The sequence below is a fragment of the Thermobia domestica genome, chromosome 10, assembly GCF_964235325.1.
Source record: "Thermobia domestica chromosome 10, izTheDome1.hap1.1, whole genome shotgun sequence".
In the NCBI taxonomy this organism is placed as follows: domain Eukaryota; kingdom Metazoa; phylum Arthropoda; class Insecta; order Zygentoma; family Lepismatidae; genus Thermobia; species Thermobia domestica.
The window spans coordinates 196,236,145-196,250,330 of record NC_137463.1 but is presented as its reverse complement, the minus strand read 5'-3'; the positions used below and the strand labels follow the sequence as shown (position 1 = coordinate 196,250,330).

Below are 14,186 nucleotides of genomic sequence, written 5' to 3'. Positions count from 1 at the left end.
ACAAAGGTTGTACTATGGACAAAATGAATGAGTGGAAGCCAGAGACGACTGACGAGCATACCAATTTCTACCGGCGGAATATTTATACATGATATAGGAACGGTGTCAATTGAGCCAAATATTAATTTTACTATTCTAAGAAGTGGCACAAAAATAGACAGACGTGTCAAGATGAGTGATATTGAAAACGAAGTGGTTGATAACAGTATGAGTGAGACCGGAACAAACCATACTGAAATTATGGTTGATCTACTCAAACAACTATCACAACAAATGTCTCAACAAAATATACAGTTCCAACAACAACTTAAGTATGAATTCTCTCAACGAAATATACAGTTACAACAACAACTTAAGGATGAATTTTCACAACTACTTCATGGAAAAATGAATCAACTTAAGGATGAATTTTCACAACTTAAGGATGAATTTTCTCAACAAAATAGACAGCTATATCAACTTCTTGATAGCAAGTTGGACAAACAACAGCAGCAATTGAATACTAAGTTAGTCGGAGCACAACAGCATTTGGACCAGCGCTTAGGACAAATGACGGAACGAAAGGATCAGCACATGGAACAGGTTAAAGAAATGTCATCACAGGTTAACATGAGTGCTTTAAATGAACCTGAACCTTCTGCAGAATCAACAGAAAATGCAAATTTTGAGTTTACGTTAGTAAAATTTACTGAGTTTTCGCAAAAACTTACTGCCGTATTGGTTGGATCAGATTATCCTAACTATTCTTTTCAGTCGAATGTTTTTGATTGTCTCATGGATGCTGCGTGTATTCAAGAGTTTGTTATGCATCAACGTGCGAAAAGTTATGATCGTTTTCGTCTAGTGAATGCTGTTGACTGCTTGTATTCCCAGTATACTCAACATGATATTAATCCTGAAGATGAAGTAAAGGTAATAGAATCATTTAATGGTAGGTACATGACATTAGTTCATATAGCAAGAAAAAAGTTGATTTCAGTATTTGTAAAATTCAGAAACAAAACGTGTGCTCCCACCAATGTTTGTATTGATTGGCCGATTGAGTTGAATCTGTTGAACTGTGCATTCAATGATAAGACCAAAATGATAATAGTGAACAATCAGATGACGCCTTTACGGAACATGATACAGTGCGTTGATTTCAATCATCTAAGCATGACATTGCAAGATTTTGAAAATCCTTCAATGGTACAATACAGTAATAACTTGAACCATACTAACCTTAATCGAAACCAAATTCGATACATTCATGTGAGATTAAAGTGTGATCCCAATGTAAAAGGTGATGTTAAATACATGTGTACCGGTAATTTAACCAAACCTAATCACAGAGATGGAAGTCAAAATGATTGGCGAAGAGAAGATTGGATTGACAGAAAGAGAAAGAAGTCATACCGAAATTATCCGCCTGACCACAATGCGGTTACTTCTAAGAAGCAGAACAGAGATACATCGGATGCTCCGAGGGAGTCTTCGTGGAACAGAAACCACGGCAAAACAGACTACCATGGATGTCATGTAAAGGACAAGTACAGATCTGTTAGGAGACATGATATTTCACCAGCAGTGAAACGAATGAGAACTGAACCTAATTTTACCGGTAATGTAAACGAACCTAATCCTAATAGCAACAGTAATAGTAATTGTGTAACAGAACCTAATCTTAATAGTAATAGCAATAGCAATTGCACTACATGTAGAAAGCATGTAATCATTAGATCTGATTTTCTTCGAATTGGATTTCGTAGAAAAATCATAGATGGCAAAAATTCTCAAAGTAAGAAACGAAGAACTGTAGAAGTAAATAACGCGCAATACTGTATTCCTATTTATGACTTTCAATGTAACCTATATGAAGTCGTTGGTCACGTAACTTAAGTTAAAGCTACGGCGTCCAAGAAAACCGTACCTTATTTATGTATGCGACGTTTGATAGATGGTATGTAATCTCAATAGAGAAAACGAAGAATCTTATTTATATATATATATATATATATATATATATATATATATATATATATATATATATATATATATATATATATATATATATATATATATATATATATATATATATATTCTAACTTATTGTATTGTAATTTTTGTTATTTTATCTCTAAACTTATATTTAACCCAATAAGTTACCTATCTATGTTGATTGTATTTCCTAATGGGGAATTTTGTTTTCGCGTTTAATAATAATTTAATCTCGCTATGTGGAGGCCTCGTGTTCACTCTGTCCTTACACAAGTTCATGGTGTAACTGAACTGCCACAACCAGGTAGAATGATGGATATACCCACACCAACAATTGATCTTCGCCTTATCTGCATTCGCATTTAACTCACTGTTTAAGGGCCAATGTAGCACAGACTTCCGTAAAAAGCGACAGAACTTTCTTGGTTACCGTTATAGCTTTCTTATAGCCCGAAAACAGTTAACTTCTTTAATTTTGTAGCAGCTTTGAGTAATATCGTGGTTACACCTCCCTTATCACAGTGAATTTTCCGAAGTTTTAAATAGTCGTTATCCTTAATACATGCTGGCCGTATTCACCTTGTTTAGGTAGGTTTCGACTTTGGCAAAAGTCATTTAAGATTTGCTTCATAGGAAGGCAACTGCAATGAACACAAACTTGCACCAACGAATTGCTAGAACCAGAAGCTAGAAAATTGCATATGTTCAATTATTATTCTATTACTTTTATTTGCTATCGGGAGAAGTGGAAAACAAACTGTATCGTTCGGCTTGATATAATTCCTTTCTTACTGTCTTTTCGTGTAATTGAGCAACGCCAGCACTGTTGTCGCTAAAGGCGCACCTAGAAAAAGTACAAAATGTTATTATTTTAACCATGGATATGGGTTACTGTCCTGCGCTTCAAGTCTGATGCGAATTGGCAAAACATTTTTCCCGTGACGAACGGGTTGAATGCGGTTGCAGTAAATATGTATTTCATTTGAATATATTTCTGATATGGTTATTTCTTATTTAAAATGTTATAATGTATGTTTTGTTACATTTTACATCAAATTATTCTTCTCAATTTTGCCCAAATGATTTAAATTTGTTGATAAACATTTTATGGCCCTGAATGGACTTAATATAGGTTTATAATTCGGAATTCCTTATCGACGTTATTTTATAAAAATATAAATATATAAATGATTATAAGATTAATGTAAAATGAAGTATTAATAATGGTATGTGAGGGAAATATGATGTATATGAGTAATTGTGAAATGTGATTTTTGTTTATATACAAGGAATGTCCTAAAAGTATTGACGATTAGTGTAAGAATCCTAACGGTACAGGATGCTTTTCTTTTATTTGTAAAATAATTAAAATAAAGTCGATGTTCGCGCGCCATAATACAACGATATGTTGTGGGCAAAATGTGTGATCTTTTCTATAAATATGCACTAGCCAGATAGGTTAAAAAAGAAGAAGAAAAGGAAACATATCTTGTTATAAATCAATGTATGTTTTGTTGTATATATTGTTACTAAGACGATGTGTTTATATGTTACTATGGAAACAGAAGCAAGGTTAGACATATTGACAATTACCTTTTAAGGATTATAAAGTTTATAAAAAGAAGGTATACAATAAACGACATTTTGCATTCTGTCAATTTAATTTACTCATTGTGGCTCAATAAGATAATTTAATGTTAGAATCAGGACAATAAAACGAAAATAACAAACAATTATTGTTATAAATATGTATTTACAAATATACAGTGTTTTAGAGGATACAGCATTACCTTTACACCATAACGGAGACGTTTTGTATTAAGTTCCCAATAATCTCTCGCACCAAGGTAACATATCATGCATTGCCAATCATCATCCAAACTTGAGAGATTTAAATGATGATTGGCAGCAACATGGTCGGCCACGTCTAGGCTATCTATCATCAAGGGCGCCCATCAGGGGGGAACAAGTTGGGGCTCTCGCCCCCTAGAGGAAATTGTACTTCAGAATACCGAAAACCCAACAGAATATTTACATTAATTACAGCAAAATTTGAACCAATATTTGAAACGTCGCTTATACTTGCCCTCCTGGAAACCACAACATGGGCGCCCTTGTCTAGCACCAAATATAAATTATTTATGTTTTTTTTCTCTCTCTCTCTACCTCTTTTTCCTTCTAGCGCGAGCGATTTCCTACTATTTCAGTTAAGAAATACATCCCGCGGCCTGAGCTCTCGCACTAAGCTTTTAGGTAACTATCAGCTAATTAAAATGACCTGAGAAACACTAGATATAATTCAAAATGTCATATTTTCAATTTTGATTAAGATTACAAAGCTTTGCACACTTCGTTCAATAATAGTTTTCATGCACAAGCGTAAAATAACAAATTTTCACGCACACAAGATAAACAAGTCTATAAAACTATAACATATAAGCACTTAACGGCCGTGTTTTATAAATTTACTAGTTCGCTCTACGAAAGCAAACTCTCGGTGAATTTTCACCCAGTCAAGTAATCTAGGGTTTAATAACAAGTAAAATTATATCTGACGACTCTGGATCGTCGATTATATCAATGTTTCCTCACATCAGTGTTTAAGATCGGTATCCGGAAATAAGTATTAGTTCACTTTTTCAATTTTCAGTTTCTGTGGAGATACAAAACTATTTTACTTAAAGTTTTCCATTGTCACTTCACCCAAGTACACCATGCTCCACATTGTTCGATCTAAATGCAGCGACAGAACTCGCGACTCAAGTTGCTGCTACTTCGTGGTTTTGGGGAGCGTTTGCGACTTACTTGACTCAGTTCAGATAACTGATTGTCGAAAAGCGAATTTCACCATGAGGATACTGCTTATTTAAGGGGGTACTATATACAGGGGTACATTTGACAAGTGCCAGGTATAATCCTTTGAGGTACTTGAGATACATAATGTACATGCCAGGCACATACATAGCATGTACTAAACAGACTAAACACTTGCTCTGTACGTGACTGGAATGTACCTAAAGTGCTGTGGACGATATTCGCTTCTGCCAAGAACATACCTAGAACATATTAGACACATTCTCAGGTACATATCAAGTATGTGCCTAGGGCCGGATTTGCCATCCATGTGACTATCATTTGTCATCCATGTGATTTCTTTCTCATAGGTACATAAAGCACATACTGAGCACATTCCCAGGTACCTGAGGGAACATGATAGGCATATGACTGGTATGTAATTGTGCTGTCATGGTACGTCCCACGCTTATGCCGTGTAGCCAAAGGAGATGGGCATGATGAGAAATGAATGAAATAGTGGAATGAAGTAAGAAATAGGAAACGAGAGAAACCCAAGAAGTCCCACGCACACAGTGTTAGTCCACCACAAAGCCTACTTTGTGCGACCTGGGATCGAACCAGGTACCTCACACACCTCTACCACTGAGTCACTGCGGCCCCATTCATAAAAGAATGTTGTACGCTGCCAATACTACTACTACTACTACTACTAATATATATATATATATATAGATAGATAGATAGATAATTCTATTCTACTGGAGCAAACTGCTTATTCATTCGTTTAAAGTTTGTGTAAAAAATACAGTGTTAAGTAGGAAATTCTGTCTATTGTTTTCTAATGATGACACACTGGCGTTCACCCATAATTTTTTTTATTGGGAGGGATTCAAGTTTTTTATTGGGGGGGGGGATCTAATACTATATAAGCCACTATGTGTATGTAGTTTTGAACGGGTATTATTCTGCACTCTAAAAGACGATATATAACTAGATTGCTTTCATACGAGATAAAGTGTAGAATCAATGAAGTGTAAGATCAAATTTTTATGATACATCAGTCGCTTTCCTGTTAAACAAGTATAGATTTACTGTTAAAGTGTACAAATGTATATTGAGTTAGGAAGTTTTTTTAGCGTCCGAAGCAGGTGAACCCTCTATAGGTGTGCCCCTGGAGACACATACACCTAACTGTTACGCCAATACTACTTGTAAGGCGGGCTGTTTTAGGAAGTAAAGCGTAACTTGGAACACTGAAGACGTTATTATTATTCAATAACAATAGTCTTAATAATAAGTGTTGCAACTCATGCTGAGATTTCCCACGAGAATAGAAACCCATTCCACGAAAGCTAGAGAATAATAAAAACGTTGTCCAGACTGATATTAATTTATTATTATTATTATTATTATTATTATTATTATTATTATTATTATTATTATTATTATTATTATTATTATTATTATTATTATTATTATTATTATTATCTGTCTTCCGTGACAAGCGCATGATGTATTAGTGACAAATGATCAATTATTATAACTTCAGGTGTTTGAGTAAATAATACATTGAATACAAATTACATCACCTTTCATAAACTGGAAAAGAATACATTATATCAGTAATTGTTAATATAGTGGGTGGCGAAGGTACTAATAAAAACAGCACGGATTACTAATAAAACTTAGAAAAAATATATAATAAAAACTGTTTTTTAGTTACGTTTTCCTTAACTGGACATGTGAAAGATCATTAGTTTCCTTCACAATTTGTAGCAATGCACAATTTGTAGCGAGTATTTCGAAACAAAAGGAAATCTATCACGCTTACCTGTCTCGGTAATAGCCATCAATTTAAAAGTGCGGAAAGAGATTTGAAAAGCAAAGCAATCATTCATAGAATTATGACTGTGCACTTCAGTTGTATCCTGTACAATCTTTATACGTCTTTTCCAAATTGTATTTTTGCATTGTCCAAGTTATCCTTGACATTGTACCCTTTTTTTTCTTCATTACTTATCACAGTTGATCGCAGATCTCGGATTTTGTTGTTATTTGTAAGTATAAACGCATTTTCACACCAAAAATACATTTTCGATCTAAAGTATTGTGTTGTCAGATAAAATGAAAGTTCTATTTTGTCCGATTGGCATAAACTACAGTATAAATATTTTATCAAATCGCCAGAGGCAGAAGAAAACCATAACAGAAAAGTAAGAAAGTAGACCCTATAACATGTGCTTGATTCAAATACATTAATGTCCTACAGAGTTCTCAAAATCACGTTCACTTATCTATGCAATAACCTATTCATGAGAGTTTTTTAAACAATTCTTTTCAACAGTATGCCATTAATTTTGTGATGATGTAATTAAGTAACAATTTTACCTTTAATGGTAATATATTACTGTGTCTACACCTATGTCATAAATTTTACTGATGTAGAATTCACATATTAATAAGTGTTACACATTTCTTACGTGTATACGGCTGTTTGTGCAGACGCCAATCCAGGGGCGGATCCAGGGGGGCGATCGGGGTGATTGCCCTCCCAGAAGAGGAAACTTTCTGGTTTTATATATATAAATAATATCCATCCCAGAATTTGGAGCCCATAAAAGTACCATTATGACGACCCACCGCCTCCCCCAGAAGTCGGTCCTGGATCCGCCCCTGCGCCAATCTTGTGAACTAATTTCGTTGTTTACAAGCAAAGTCATACCAGTGAGACCTACACTAGTGCTTTCGTACTAGATCTAGTACCTTCTATAATATTTTAGTCTTCTAGTACTTTTCTCTTCCTCTTCTTTTTTCATAATTGTATTTTGGAGAGAAAAAGAAATCTCATGAAAATTTGGCAATGTACGAAAATTTCACTGTTCCCCGGTAACTTTTTTTTTCCTTTTTTTTTCCAACAGTAATATTTACAAGAGCGGAAGTGGGACATAGGTACCGTCCGGTCGCCTCTTCCAACCTATAAATGGCCCAGTAAACAATATTAGATATTTGGTGATCCGTTTAAACAGTACGCTATTACGGCATTTAAACTCAATTTTATATTTCTTGTTTTTTGCCGACATCCTGTGCATTTGTCATACTTGTGTTACTTTAGTGGTTTTACAGTGGATTCTAATACGATAATTAAGCAGGGAATCAGCCAGGATTTTTAGTTTAGGGGTGTAATGTCAAAATTGGTAGGGTGTAAGTGGTTTGCACGGTTTGTATCGAATTTTGACTGAAAAAATTTAAAGTGGGGGTTTCGGGTTCTTTCAAGAATGTGGGGTTCAAACCTCCACCCACAGGGAAGGTTGAACTGCCGGAAACCTTCTAATAAGATATTGATATCGTAAAATGTCACAAATAGGATGAAAGGAGAGCAGGAAAATTTGTTGTATTTTTTTCCTCAGATTTTCAATTTGGTAGGACGTATTTTCAATTTTCAATATACATGCTGAGATATTCAATACAACGTAAACGCCTAAAATAAAAAAAAATGCAAAATGGCGGCAGCCGCTGCGTTACCATGGGATGTTGTAAGAATAATTAATTGTGGTTTTAAAGTTCCCTGATATAGGATAAACATTCATGAAAAAAATAGATTTTTTTTAAAAAAAGTCGAGCGGCAATTTTTATTTTTTCTCGATCACTTAGCATGGATTGACCCTATGGTGATAAATTTACCGATGACGAAATTACTGTGTAAACTTTTCCGGTGACGAAATTACCTACATGCTAATATTTTGGCTGGCTATAAGCAACTCACGCTTTCAAATTTTTTTTATTCCTAAATGCGAATTACGAGTAAATTAATAAATGTTCATATTTAATGTATTCTGGGTGAACAATATGTTCTCAAGCATATAATTAAAAGTAGAGCCTGCTGTTGAGAGAAGTCACACCGTTAAAAAATTAGTTTTCTTGTTTCAAAGTCAGAGGAAAATGGTGATTTGATCTAGTTAGAAAGTGTGGGGCATGATTGGGAACAGTATTGTGAGGACCCAGGTTCCCAAACAACTTGCATGTATATATATGAGAAGCTTGGTGCAATATTGTGCTAAGCCACATATCGTTCCCAGAAATGAAGCGAAATTTGCCAGTGCACTACCATATCAATTAATGAATACACGAACAGCCGTTGTGATATTTATTTGCACCTTATCTCCATTTTTGCAAACTTGTCAACAGCAACGGGTCATAAGATATCCAAAAATTTTAAAAATAGTACAATCTGTTTTTTTTACAAATTTGGCTTACCACATAGGTGTTCAAACTCTCGAGCGCGACGATCTCGAGATCGTCACTCGTGCTCAACTGGGCTCGGGCTCAATAACTGACGGCGGGCCCGAGTACTAATAAAATAAGCCAGAGCAAACCCAAATGAGTGCGGGTCCAACTGAGAGAAGTGTGCGAAATTTAACTACTGTATTATGTAATTTTAATATTTATAAATAAAAACTAAAGCAATATTACATTAAATATAAGAATATTTTAAAAGCAAGGGACATTTAAATAGGTGAGAAGGAGATATTAGTAATATCAAACAATTTAAATCCTGTATATTAAAATTAAAATAAAAACACTTCCTCATATAAATCAACGGACTATAAAAAATAGAAAGAAAGTGGCAATTCAACATCCAACAAAACACACGCACCCTTCCTTTCATTAAATCCATATTTCAGAATTCTCTGGTAATTCCGCAAAAGTTTTTATAGAGGTAGTTGGTGAGTACTTCAAATGATATGCCTGTATCCAAACTGCCTCTATAAAAATTGTTGTGTGAGTACCTTAGGATTCTGGAACATATATTTTTGGATAGAGGACATATTAGTTCCTAAGTTAAGTCTTGACCCGACTACAGTAGGTCTCATAGTTTTGGAGCTATGGGCCTTTAACCCTTTCACAGAGGAAGTCGACTTTTGTCGACAGAACCAAATTTCCTTAACATGCGAATGTCGACTATAGTCGACGTGTTAAAATTTGTTTGTCCGTATCTTGGCTTTGTCGAGAGTAGTCGCCAAAGTTGTACCGTTCATTTTTGTTTGTGTTCTATTGTTTTCGATAAACAATAGAAATCACACAGAAAACCTTTGGCGACTACAATCGACAAACACAAGATACAGACAAATTTTAACACGTCGACTATAATCGACATTCGCAGGTTAGGTTAATTTGTTTCCATCGCCTTCCACAGTGAAAGGGTTAAAGTTCATTTTTCATGTTTTTGGCAGCCTATAACTAAGAAAGGAAGTATTTGTGCACCCAGGTTGATATATACTTTTTGTCTTGTCTGGTTATCAGGAATCACCTTCCAAACGTTGTTGGTGTTGTTTTGAAACACCCTGTATATATATATGAAAGACTTATGCAATATTGTGTTAAGCCACATATTGTTCCCAGAAATGAAGCGAAATTTGCCAGCTGCATTACCATACCAATTAATGAACAGCAGTTGCAGACAAGAACAACAGTTGTGATATTTATTGGCACCTTATCTCCATTTTTGCAAACTTGTCAACAGCACCGTGTCATAAGATATCCAAAAATCCTAAAAATAGTTTTTTTTTTTTTTTTTTTTTTTTTTTTTTTTTTACAAATCTGGCTTACCACATACAGTAGGTGTCTAAACTCTCGAGCGCGACGCTCTTGAAATCGTCACTCGCGCTCAACTGGGCTCGGGCTCAATAACTGAGAGCGGGCCCGAGTACTAATAACATAAGTCAGAACAAACCCAAATGAGTGCAAGTCCAACTGAGGGTAGTGAGCCCGAGCACGAGGCCAGCTGAGAGAAGTGAACCCGAGCGCGAGCTCAAGTGAGATTAGTGAAAGCGAGTCCAGTGCAGAATTGGCATATATAATAGATAGATAGACAGATAGATATATCTATATTATAAAAGAGAACGTACAAAACCTTTGTTCCCTCATCACGCTAATACGGCTGAACCAATTTCTTTTATTTTTGGGGGGTTATTAGGATTTGGACCCTAGATGGTTTTTATCATATCACTTTAATTTTTAATTACCAGTGTCTTGAGATAATTGACCATTCAAGTGTCCATACGTACAAATCCTTTGTTATTAGTTCATCATAGGTAAAAATAAACGTATTTATATGCAACCCGCATGACCGTGTCACTCGGCGGGTTAACATAAATGACAGGCGCTATAATGTTAACATTTACTGCAATTTGAAAGCGAAAAAGTAAAAATTATCTAAGTAACAAAGTTTATTGCGTTCCGGGGTGACCGCAGCGAAGCGGGGTGAACGCTGCTAGTGGAATATAAATAATAATATACCGTTTATCGTATAATGTATACCTATGTATGCTATATAAATTTCAATCATTTGAATGATAATCATATTTACCCTTACTTATTGTTTATTTAGTACATGAAAGTAACTGTGTGAGGGAGTCGGTTGAGGGTGAGAGTGGCTGAGGGTGAGGGTGGATGAGGGTGAGGGTGTCAACTGAAGATGAGGATGGTTGAGGGGTGAGGGAGTCAGTTGAGGGTGAGGGTGGCTGAGTCTGAGGGTGAGGTAGTCAACTGAAGGTGAGGGTGAGTGTGAGGGGGTCGATTGAGGGTGAGGGTGTCAACTGAGGATGAGGGTGGCTGAGGGTGACTGTGAGGGAGTCAACTGAGGGTGAGGGTGAGTGAGAGCTATCAAAAATGTCCATCTCTGATCTAGACACAGGCTACAGTAATACAAGAAACGCATATGAAATCATGGAAAGACGAACACTTTCTATTTAGGAATAAATGGGCTTGTAGCTCTTGCGCTTATTGAGAACCAAGGGGCACTTTCATTTAATACTCCAGCAGTAATCTGCCAACACATTTTTGTCCCATCGCCCTTGATAACACTCATCCTTCGTCTTCAGGTCTTGGTGGAAAAAATCTCCCTGTTCATCCTACAATCTCCAAAGTTCTCATGGAATTGATCAAGGCGACTGTATAGGAAATGAATATTCACACTCATGTTGTACCCAAGATTGCGAAAGGGCGATAACATTCTCTTATTACAGAAAAAAAACTTTCGGTACATTATGCGAATTGCTTATGAAATATGATCCAAATTTGCTGAGCAGTTCTTAAGAAAACTATTCGTTTAAAAAATTATTGTGGATAACTTAAGAAGAAACGGCTTACCCTACATTATAACGTTGTTAATGAATGTATTTGTTTATTAATTTATTGAAGTTTATGGTCCCTTTTCAGCATCAAGACTATATGAGACGTGAGTGTACAGTTTGTGATGGAATTGGGAATACCGTGATGCGTTCAAACATTTAGTGCTCTTATCAAGAATCGGTTGTTAATTCAATATTTGTGAAATGTTTACTAAAATGCACTGGGCAGTATTTTATAGAACTTCACAAAACCGTTCGGATATATATATATATATATATATATATATATATATATATATATATATATATATATATATATATATATACGAGGTTTGTCCGGAAAATAGTATAAATGTTGAATAATAACTTTATTTTACAGGTTGCAGTCACCGCCAGGTGGCACTATTGCTATAGCCAATCCCATCAACGCTCAGTTCGAGTCAGAGCGATCTGCGTGTCAGTAGGAGTGCGTGGCTGCTTGTTGAAAGTTACCCTGTTTCACCTGCCGTCGGCATGGAGCTCTCTCTGATTGAGGAACAGCGCATCAACATCAAGTTTCTTGCAAAGCTAATTAAGAATGTCCGTGAGATTTTTGAGTGTTTGAAACAAGTGTACGGAGACAATTCTCTGAAGGAACCAACCGTGAACAAGTGGTTAAAAAGGTTTCGGGAAGGCCGAGAAGACGTGAAAGGAGACCCTCGCCCAGGACGTCCGTCGACATCGAGTTCTCATGAAAATGTTGAACGAATACGGACTTGTGTTCTTAAAGACCGTAGATTGACAGTCAGAATAATTGCTGACGATCTGTCAATTCCCAAAACAATCGTTCACGAAATTCTGACACAAAAACTTGAAATGAAGAAATTGTGTGCGAAAATCGTACCGAAGCTCTTGACTCCAGAAGAGAAAGCAAAGAGGGTTGAATGCTGTGAGGATTGGTTGGAAGTAGAGAAAAGAGGGGATTTTCTCAACCGAGTCATCATTGGAGACGAGTCCTGGTTTTACGAATTCGATGTGGAGCTCAAATCTCAAAGCAAGGAATGCAAGCTACCAAGAGAACCCAGAACAAAAAAGTCATGAAAAGCAAGATCCAATGTGAAGACAATGTTGATTGTTTTCTTTGATTCTAGGGGCATTGTTCACAAGGAATTTGTCCCTACCGGCCAGAGTGTGAACGGATAGTTTTACGTGGAAGTTTTGAGACGTCTCAGAGCTCGTGTGACCCGAGTTCGACCGGATTTGGCACAAGGGGGCAGGTGGATCCTTCATCACGACTATGCGCCCGCTCACACGTCGCTCGTTGTGCGTGAGTTTTTGGCCCGAAGCTCAATCACCGTGACAGACCACCCGCCTTATTCACCCGATTTAGCCCTTTACGACTTCTTTCTGTTCCCGAAATGCAAAATGGTGCTTCGGGGGCGGCACTTGGGAGATGTGGAAGCCATCAAGGCAGAAACGACACGGCAACTGAACAGCATCCCAACTGAAGACTTTCAGCAATGTTATCAACAGTGGAAACGGCGTTGGCAGAAGTGTATCTTGTCTAAGGGAGAGTACTTTGAAGGAGACCATATTGTAATACCTGAATAATTGTAAAATAAAGTTCTTATTCAACTTTTATACGTATTTTCCGGCTCACCTCCAAGAATAATCTACCCACTTTTGGAACTTCTAAGACGAATGGTTTAACGGGAAAGGGTTGTTAATGAAATGATGATTTAATATTGAAGTATAAAGAAAACAGTGATCCAAAAAGTAATGACCCACAAGAGTAAACTGTTTATTTTTAATTTTTCCCAGAAACATGACTTATACTAAACTAGCAGAATACCTGTTCTTCGTACAGGGAGAATTAGTTTCAATTTGGACATAATGGGCAACAAAACTGTCACCAATCAACTTAGAGAGCCCAGAAACTATGAATTCGTCACTAATATTGGTCATTTTGAATTATCTTTACATGTCATCATCCCACTTAGGAGTACCAAGGGGGCTGAATTTGGATTTAAACGGCATCAGAAGTGTTACTGTCTTACTCAGTGACCCCGAAAACTGCGGATTCGACACTTATCGGTCATTTCCGATCATTATTAAATATTATCCCTCCCCCACTTTCCTAAGTTCTACCGTCAAAGTGAAATGATAAAAAACTACCTCAGGCTCGAACCGCATCTATGTTGAAAATATGTTCGAGATCGCTCGGGTGGATCAAGAGTTATTAAGTTACAAATATAGTCACTTTCATTTTTAAATATATAGATTAGAGGGCTGTTAATGTTATAG

At 36.2% G+C, this 14,186-nt stretch overlaps 1 protein-coding gene across 1 annotated transcript; it reads left to right on the top strand.

Moving 5' to 3' along the window:
• The first annotated feature begins 12,416 nt into the window (after positions 1–12,416).
• On the top strand, positions 12,417–12,983 carry LOC145661722 (protein GVQW3-like). The gene has a single exon (XM_081727057.1). It carries the CDS (start codon positions 12,417–12,419, stop codon positions 12,981–12,983), a length of 567 nt encoding a protein of 188 aa, XP_081583183.1.
• Positions 12,984–14,186: the final 1,203 nt, after the last annotated feature.